This window comes from Typopeltis vanoorti, chromosome 17 (genome assembly GCF_054136105.1).
Source record: "Typopeltis vanoorti isolate ZY-2024b chromosome 17, IOZ_Tvanoo_1.0, whole genome shotgun sequence".
Lineage (NCBI taxonomy): Eukaryota > Metazoa > Arthropoda > Arachnida > Uropygi > Thelyphonidae > Typopeltis > Typopeltis vanoorti.
In genome coordinates, this window is record NC_143565.1 from 56,883,817 (window position 1) to 56,893,799 (window position 9,983).

Sequence of the window (9,983 nt, forward strand, 5' to 3'; positions counted from 1 at the left end):
TTAGTAATGATGTAATTTTTTCATGAAGTACTGTCATATCCTGTACACCCCTTGAGGGTACATGGCAGGAATTTGATGATGATGATGATAAACCATCTGAGTATTACCAATTGAACAACAAGAGATGATGCAAGCCACTCATCACTAGCTGTCTTCTAGAATTGTTTGGCAGCAAATGTTTGAAATGGTGAACTTGGGTACACTGACAGATCACAACTTCCAAACATCACTTATGAGTCCTTAGCTTTTGTTTAATATAGGGAGTTGTGAATAGCAGTAGTGGATTCTTTGAATTAAAATAAAAGGAAGTTTCTTCAAAATAGGGTAGCTTAATAATGACATGATTTGTGTTGTAAAAATGATGAATAACTTCTGCTTTTTCTTCTCTTGTGTAATGTAATATTACTGATGTTCCTTTTTACTTATTTCAAGAATTTCTGCACATGTAAGCTATGTTTTAAAGAACTTCTACACATGTAAGTATGTAAACTGTAGTTGTAAGAGTATTTGAAGGTGACCAGATGAGGAGAACGTCTAAAAAAATAACTGGTTGTTTTCTTCTATTTACAGGAAACCAACGTTCACAGGTCGTTATATTCTTAAAGAATCAGCCCATCATCCTTATCAAAAAACAGGAATAATAAAATGCCTTATCAGAAGAGCCAAAACTAATTGTTCTACTTCTAATTTTCTACAGAAAGAACTTTCTACTATTCAACAACACATGAAACTCAATGGCTTTTCTGAAAAGAGTACTCAACATCTTCTCAATTCTTATAATCCACCAGAAAACAACGAAGATTCAATACGTCGAGTTCCAATTCCTTACATCTCTGGGATTTCAACACCTATCACAAGAATTCTGAAGAAATATGAGTTAACAGCTATGTATTCACCTATTAACAAATTGTCTTCCTATTTTCCTTCTCCTAAAGACAAACGCTCAACTATATCTCTTCCTGGAGTTTATCAATTCTCTGCAACTGTGATCTCTCCTATTTTGGGCAAACTGGACGTTCTCTTGAAAAAAGAATCCAAGAACATCAATCCTCGATTCATCACAACAAACCTGAAAAATCTGGATTAACTCAGCACGGGATTGAAACTAACCACAACATCCTTTGGTCAAAAACTCGCCTCTTACAGAGATCCCATTATAAATTTGAACATCTATTCAAAGAAAGTGTAGAGGCCTTACTCCATCGTCCTAAAGTGAATCGGAATGACTGTATATCTATATCAAAAATCTGGGAAAGTCTAATCAGGATAACTCATTAATTCATATTAATTTTATGTTATTTAATATTATTAATTAATATCTTTATTTCAATCATGTCTCTACTTAAAAATATTCCCTTTAATACTTAGTGATATAACATCACGTGGCTTGTTCTATTTTTAAATGATCTATTGTTAGTATTCCACCTTGTATTTTTTTTTTAAACTGTTCTTGTAGTGCCACTGAAGATGATCTGCCATTTCCAGACCAAAATATTTGGTTAATTAAATATCTTTCTTGTGTTTACGTGCATATATTATTCAGTCTTTATGTCACAAGTATCCTTAAAACATCATTACAATAAAATGGAATTCTGTAAATACTCAGATGTTTATAAAAGGGGTTACTGACTTTTGGAAGTTGAAAAGTTGCATATGGTTTGGATGGACTGATATTATGACTCTTGAGTAAGGCAGTGACTTTGACAGAAAGATTTCCAATATATAGAACATGAAAAGTTTAGTATTTTCAGGGAAGATAGGATGAGGATAGGGGTACTGTTGATGACAGCAGATGAACTGCAGCCAAAAATAATAGGAGATAAGCAGGAAAGTGGGTATTTATTTGAAGTAGTCTGGGTGTGAGATCAAAGCCAGTAAGACAAAATATACAGGTAGTTGTTGCTATAGGCCATGAAGTTTCACAGATAAATTGAAAGACATGCATCAGCAAATTAGTACAATAAACACAGGTCGAGTGATTATTAAGGGGGACTTCAACTATGGAGATATAGACTGGAAGGAAGAAAGATCACATGGCAGGAAAGAAATGGAATTTATACACCTACTAAGAGATAATTACTTGAGGCAGCATGTGATGGAGGAGACTAGGAATGTGAGAGTATTGGATCTGTCATAGGATCGGAAAAGCTATCCATAACCAAGGTGGCCACATTGCTTCCAATTGGCAAAAGTGGCCATGCAGTCTTGACTTGGTACATTGTAAAACATGAGGAATATGTTTTACATATTCCTCATGTAGAAAGGTTTAGCATTTTCAGGGAAAATAAAGAAGATTAGGATGAGGACAGAGGTACTGCTGATGATAGCAGATGAATTACAGCCAAAAAGAATAGGGATGTGGATGGATAAGACACTGGTCATGTAGATAAGATGACTATTGAAGCAGAGTAAGGCAAAATACAAGGTAGGTGATTATGACAAGCTTAGGAGGAAGTTTAAATCTGTGCTATCTCATAAAATTCTGCAAGGAAAGGATGACAGACATAATTCCCTTGTATAAGGAAGGTTCTAAGACAGCAGTAGCAAATTATAGACCAATCAATATCTCAGGCATGGTGGTAGTGGTAAAAGTACTGGAACAACTGGTGAAAAAGAAAATTCAAGAATGCATGGATAAAAACATGATACTCTATAAGGGGCAACATTTCTCTGTGAAGGGTTTGGTCATATGTTAGCAATTTATTAACTTTTTGGATGGATATGACACTAGTTATGTGGATAAGAGAGTGGCTGCTGAACAGATATCAAAAAACAGATATCATTTATATGGAGGGACAGATTCAAGGCAACAAAAACAGGTGACTGCTGGTGTGCCACAAGGTTCAGTGCTGGGACCCTACTGTTTAATTTGTACATAAATGAAATAGGAAGTAATCTGAAGGAAAATATTCAGTTGTTTTCTGATGATGATGCAAAATTAGGTAGAGTAATAGCTAATCAAGGCAATGTGGAGAGCTTGCAGGACGATTTAAATATGTTGTCAGTATGGGCAAAAGATATGGATGTTAGTTTAATGTGGAGAAATATAAATGTATGCATTGTGGGATAAATAGATTACAAGCTGTGCAAATAGATGAAACTAGAGATTTAGAAGTGGTGGTGGTAGACAGAGTTAAAGTTTAGAGAACATATTGCTAAGGTTTCCATAAGATTGCTTGGCTATTGAAGAACACACTAACAGGTAGAGATAAGATAGTTGTTATTTCTCTTTATAAGGCTTTGATACATCCACATCTAGATTACTGTGCTCAAATCTGGTCTCCTGGGTTTCTTGGGGATGAGGAAGCAGTCGAGAAGATTCAGAGGTGAGTGACCAAGATGGTGGGTGGCCTGTGGAATGTTCTCTGAGGATAGATTGAAGGTGTGTGAATTGCAGAGGTTAGTTGATAGAGAAAAAAAGGGGATATGAAAGAAACACTTAGGTTGCTTAAAGGGTTTTATAGGATAGATGCAGGGGAAATGTTTCAACACTTCCCCTTTTTGTTGAATAAAGGTGGTCAGTAGCAGTGCGAGGACTAGATTTTTTGCTTGGAGAGTTGTGAATGAGTGGAATGGGTTGCCAGAGTCAGTTGTGAGTGCTTTGTCTGTTAATGGGCTCAAGGAGAGGTATGACATATTGTGTGGATAGTTTGGATCTCCTGTGATGAGTCTTTGGACTCCATAGAGGTGCCCATACAATAATAATAAATGGGATGGAAATAGGGTCTACAATAAATGTTGGGATTTCGCTGTAGAAAAGAAGAAACTGAAGTTCTTTTTTCTGCCCATCTATATCTTTTAAAATGGAAACTGCTCATTTTCCTCATGTGAATTATGCCTATTTTTTGTGATGGGAGGTGAAAAAATAAGGCATGAAGAAAGCATCTGGTGTGGACAATCTTTCTGTAAATTGTCCAATGAAATCCCTCCCACCTTTGATGTTTTTAAGAAGAGAACATCAAGAAAAGGTAGTTTACTGCACCTTCACTTTCTAATTATAATGCGAAGTGAATTTTTGGCTGGAATTAGTCTTCTTCTTATCTATATTTTATCTTAATGTAACCAACAAAAGCTATCTTCACAAGTAGCCTTACATAAAGAATAGCTGACATTACTACAAGTTGCCTCAGATATACCACAATGCAAACCATTCATCCTGGGACGTATAATACCTTATATATTAAGAAAAGCATCATTCACCAGACCAGTTTTAAATTCTAATCAGTATTAAATGAGAACACTAAGATAATGAAGCTAACTCAACAGAAGTCAATTATATAGTCTATATCCATAGCTATTAAGTTGTGGAGAGAACAGTTAAGAAATTAGAATGCAGGATTTGGTTGACAGACACTAGGATTTTTTACAACAGCAAGTTTGCAAAGAGAGGTCTTACTTTAACAATTTAGCAATCCGGCTGCAATTTAATAAGCATGTAAGCAGCCAGCCTGGTTGGGCGTGTGGTTAGCATATCCGCTCTCCCGACAAAAGGCCTGCAGGTTCGAATCCCGCCATGGGCATGGACGTTTGTGATTGTCTGTGAAAAATGCTAGTGGTGATAGTAGGTAGTAGATGGCATTGATGTAGTTGGTGGATTGAGTGGTGGAGACAGAGAGCTGTAGAGTATGTGCCTCTCTCAATGAGTCTTTGGACTCCCTGGAGGTGTCAGCAATAATAATAATATTTTCACTATGCATACTTTTTTTTTCCCTACTATACTTTCCACATATCAAGTTCATGTATGTGTAAAATATACCAGTAAGTTATGTATTAAAGACAACATTCCAGAAAAGAAAGATAACCAGTGGGATGCGACAGAATTCTGTTCTTGATCCACTACTATTCAATTTATTTGTTAGTCACATTTCATATAAATGATGGAGGATATTATTTGCTAATAATGGAAAATTGGGATGGGAAAGTTCTGATGTTAATGTCAAGTCTCTTCAAGAAAATTTAAAGACATTTAGCTTGGAGGGATTAGTGGAGCTGCATCAATACAGTACAAAACATATAAGGTTGTGCTTATTGGTGGAAATATGCTCATAGAGAGATTTGAAATCTAGCAAGTGATGGCTTGGATTTCAGAAAGTACACAATACAAACATTGCAAAAGTAACACAGTATACTGCTGTTTACAATGAGGATATACTGACAAGTTGGGATAAGTAGGTGGTTATTACTGTATGAGCTAACCTTGATAAGACAGTGCATTTTTGACCACTCTCACTAAGATGAGAAAACTCTGGAGATGACTAGCAATATCAGGACTTTGAAATGTTGGTGGTTGTTGGGGAGGGGGGTGGAAAACAGACAGGTGGAAAAGATATATGATGGAGATACTTAAGTTGGTGATGGAACTTAACAAGATTAATATGAAATAACATTCCTAGAAGATATACACAGTACTGTGAAGAAGCAAGTGAGCATGAGCAGTATATATTCACATGGAGAGTGGTGAGCGAGTGGAAGGCATTAATATAGAGCAGTCAATACTAGGAAAGGAGTGAGCATTTTTCACTAGACATTTCAGTTTAATGAACATTCTTAATATCATTTTTTGTAAATTTACAGTAAAACTAACTGGGAAAAGATTGTAATGGTTAACTCATGAATTAAGACTTTTTCACACAAAAAAATAAAAAAAATGTTACAATATTGTTTAGCCTCAAGAATCTGTATCCAAATTCCTATTTATTCTTGCTTACAGAATGGTAAGCAAGAATAAATTAAGACTCAATCATAAAAAATCAATGCTCTCCCTCTGCACTTGAATATAATAATGTATATATATATGTATATATATTATTTTAAAAAACCTGGGTTTTCTAATTGATCAAACACCCCCCTCCACGTTTCCGGAACACCCCCCCTTTTTTTTTTTAACAGCAAACAGCAGAAGTATGGGGAAAGAAGACATCCTAACTTCCAAACAAGGTATGTGCAAAATTTCTTCCTCTATTAATGTGCATATATTTACCTTTAAAATACACTTATAATACCCTAAGAATTCTTGAGAAAAGATCCAATGTATTTAAAATAAGGGACACTCCTAAATGAAGACAGGCAAAAAAATAGCCATAATAATAATAAAAAATCACTTCTAAAATTTGCTAGTTTCTTAACTGGAATTACTGATATCTTTGGATAGCAGAGTTATGTGCAACAGTTTTATTTTCTGCCTTCAAATTTTATTAAAACATCATGGTAATCGAATTTACAAGCACATATCATTACCATAAGTTTTTTTTTTTTTTTTTTTGTCCATGATCCTATTAATCCTCACTTCTGAAAAGTATTGTAAACACTGAATCAGAAGACATTCTTTAAGTCTTGTATATTATTACAACCCACTGCATCAGGTGCAATATATTTGAAATGAAAAGAGAAAACCAAAGTATTCAGGGCGATACTCTGTTTAAATAAAGTTTTTCACTAGTTACTTTTATGAGCATTTATTTTCAATGTGTGTGTGCCATGCAACTAACCTTGCAATATTCAAAGTGGAAATAAATGGTAAGGAATCTTTATGTGGAGACTTTTTCAATCGAAGGTGAGTTAGTTGATCTCATAAGGAGGTAGCAGGGTTTTTTCTCCCGGAAACTCGAGTTTTTCATCCCGCATACAGACAAATCGGCCTTTCGGAAAACACGCAATTTACAGACAAAAAATACTAGTTGTAGTGGTGGGTGGTAGTTGGCATTGATGGAGATGATTGGTAGAGGTTCGGTGTAGTGGTGGAGACAGTTGTATAGTAGGTGCCCTCCTGCGATGAGTCTTCGGACTCCTTGGAGGTGTCACGAATAATAATAATAATAAATTCAGGATTTTCAAAATTCTGAACTTCTATATGCACATGTGTGCATATATAACTTGTCAGAAGTACTTTTAACAGGCAGAATATTTACCAATAATATTCTATGTTAATTAATTTAGCATCCGAGGTTTTAAATAATTATTCACTGTTCTTATTAGGAAAATACCCTTTCCACCAAGGAGTGTAAGGTGAAACTTTTACTTATTTTTATTATTATCTCTTAGAAGTTCATTCGCTGTAATATTCTGCTACCACGAAACAAGATTCTGCTTAAGTTGGTCAATCTCTACAATTGAATGACATCCGATTTCGGCATATAATACAATAATATTATTATTATTATTATTTGACACCTCCAGGGAGTCCAAAGACTCATCGAGGGAGAGTGTGCCAACAGCATCGAACGATTGTCCCTTCCAACTACTAACCGCGCTCAAACTTACTTAACTGAGCCATTAGTAGCAGAAGCTCTACCAATCGACCAACTGTTTAATGTAATGTTGGGTTAATCGATTTTTCTAATAGCAATAGATTGATATATATATATATATATATATATATATATATATATATATATATATATATAAATTCGTAAAATAAATGGATAACATGAGTTCTGTAGTGTAATTAGAGAAATAATGCTCATTAATTCAGTTTCAATACAAAGCTGTAATAAAACACGAATATGTACAATTTTAACCATTCTAAACATCAATTGTTAAAACAGACTTCGCTGAATTAATTACGTAACAAACATATTTTAAGAGATTTAACAATCAAATATTGAGCTGAGTACATTTTAAAAATATAAGAAATCACTACACATACTCATTCCCGAAGCCATGTTTATGTCTGAATTTATGTGTACTTCAGCGCCATCTGAAACTGGTAAATTAAGAATGAAATCTATAAAAGGTACTTCGTAATATATACCCTTAATTGGCACACAATTGGAACAGTAACCTTTCACAAAGAGTAACTTTCTCTATAATAGAACGATAAGCAGAATAGTATAAACGATGTTTCGAATTGCAATAATAACAATAAAAAAAACGACAACCTCAATGATACTGAAACTATAAGTAAAAAAGAACTGTATATTGATGGTGCCGTTGTGGTAGTATAATAATAGTGGTCAGGGTTGTAGTAGTAGGAGAGATTGTGAGTTATGTACGAGTATCGTGACCTTAGACATCTTGGAGGTGTCATGAAATAAAAATAATGAATACTGATTAATTTAGAATTTTTTGGATACTTCCCGGGTGCAGTTTAAAACTATAAGCCGCATATTTATTTTGTAACAGTGATATTAACAGAGAGCCTGTGTAGCTCAGTGGATGTGGCGTTTGCACACCACCGCGCTAGGCCGCACGAAGGAAGTCTTGGTTTCGAGTCTAGTCGGCGACTAGAGGAAATTTTTCTAAGCCTTTTTTCGACCGGTTCCCGAGTTAGTCGATCTCTGGCACGGGCAAGCAGGTTTTTCCTCCCGGAAACTCGGGTTTTTCGTCCTGTAAACTCAAGAAAATCGACCGTAGAACCCACATTATTTCAGACATTAAATATATTGTGTTAGGGTTAGAGACCACGAGATGGCGGCACATTTGAGCCGTCTCTCTTCACTGCGTACCGCTTAATTAGTGATAGCCTTGGGCCATCTGTCTCTGATTGGGTACCAGTGGAGATTGAACTGCCCACTCAGTCTCCAAAAGTTAGATAGGGCTAAATGGCCTCGCCTACTCCCGTATATACGGGAATAAAAAGGCGTTAGCTGATTTTTTTTTTTTTGATATTAACACTTGTTTGCAACAATTTTAATAATATCCGAGTCGGTGACAAGAAGATTGTTCTGCATCTCCAACCCTCGATACAGTTTCATATAGAACAAACATTTTGTCACAAAGGAAATTTCACACTAACCTTATAGTTTTTATAAATCACCTTTATAATCAAGCAGTTGGATATATTATTATTATTATTATTATTATTATTTACTTTATGAGCAAAGGCATCAGTATCATTTATTTTAAGGGTGAAATTAATTACCTATCCCTTTGTTAACTGAAAAGTGAAATAGTTATTATTATTATCATTTTTACCAGAAACCTCCAGGCAGTCAGGAACTCATCAAGTGAGTTTTACAGGCAGTCATAACTATTCTAGAAATCACTCACGCTACCTGAACTCACAGCAACAAAGGCAATTCAAGCATATACTGCATTGTGATAGAAAAACAAGCTCTCGCCCATTTCTGGACTATATTCGTTCTTCTTCTATGGATGCCATGACGTGCTTTCCAACCTACATAAAATTAAAAATTTCATCTACTGTTTGACTAAATAAATCTTTCAGAAGTTTGCAGGTCTCTCTCATTTTACTCCCCACCCTTTCTACTGATTGCATGTGTTGGCAACACAACTCTTCTCGATATGCCCTCAAAATCTACATTCCACAGTCCCAATTTTATCTTTATCGCTCTCCACTGTATAAACTCTCTCTCTCTCTCAACTCAGATACCAAGGCAAATCTGCGCACAAAAGTCTTGAAAAGATCGTCGTAGATGATAGTAAAGAGAAAAATAACTTTCATATTCATAAAGGTTAATGATCGTTTCGATACTGAAATTATCTTCTAAGTTGTATTCACAAGTTTTGCTATATGGCGCTTAAACTTCAACTTCCTATTGACTTAAACTTCATCATCCTCAGCGTGATCAGATTCTTCTAGCATAATCCCACCAATACAAGTAATCATTGGATATCTCATTACATCAAAGTGCATAACATAATATTACATTACAAACATTGAGTGGACAGCCATTTACACATTCCCATGATTCCAGCTTATTCAAATCCTTTTGCTACTTTAGTAGAATTCGTGAGTACCTTACCTATCTTGCATTACCAAACAGCTGTATGTTACCTGTCAAGCATTTCCAATGTTTATCACGAAAATATTGAAATACTCAGCCTACAAAAGTTATTATATAGGACTAAAACTGCCCTCGCCTACTTCCTGTAAGGAAATAAAAGCAATTAGCTGATTTTATCATTTTGGAAAAATTGGTAAAAGGGCTTGCATAAATGGGTTGGCAGTTAATTCCATGGTGTATCCATATCCCTTGTCTTCCTCAACCATATTATATTAAAATGAGTGCAAGCTCAAACAA

General features: G+C 35.0%; 1 protein-coding gene across 4 annotated transcripts in view; it reads right to left on the reverse strand.

The window, feature by feature from the left end:
- Positions 1-7,685, reverse strand: part of LOC150097413 (uncharacterized protein C19orf47 homolog) — a 172,004-nt gene extending 164,319 nt beyond the window's left edge. For 3 of the 4 annotated variants that reach the window (XM_090407372.1, XM_090407370.1, XM_090407369.1), the window contains exon 1: positions 7,646-7,685. In XM_090407372.1, coding sequence (XP_090263498.1) covers positions 7,646-7,661 — 16 coding nt within the window. In that variant the 5' untranslated portion in view covers positions 7,662-7,685. Of the gene's footprint in view, positions 1-7,613 lie in introns of all 4 variants that reach the window. The other variant, XM_090407371.1, reaches the window with a different exon arrangement.
- Positions 7,686-9,983: the final 2,298 nt, after the last annotated feature.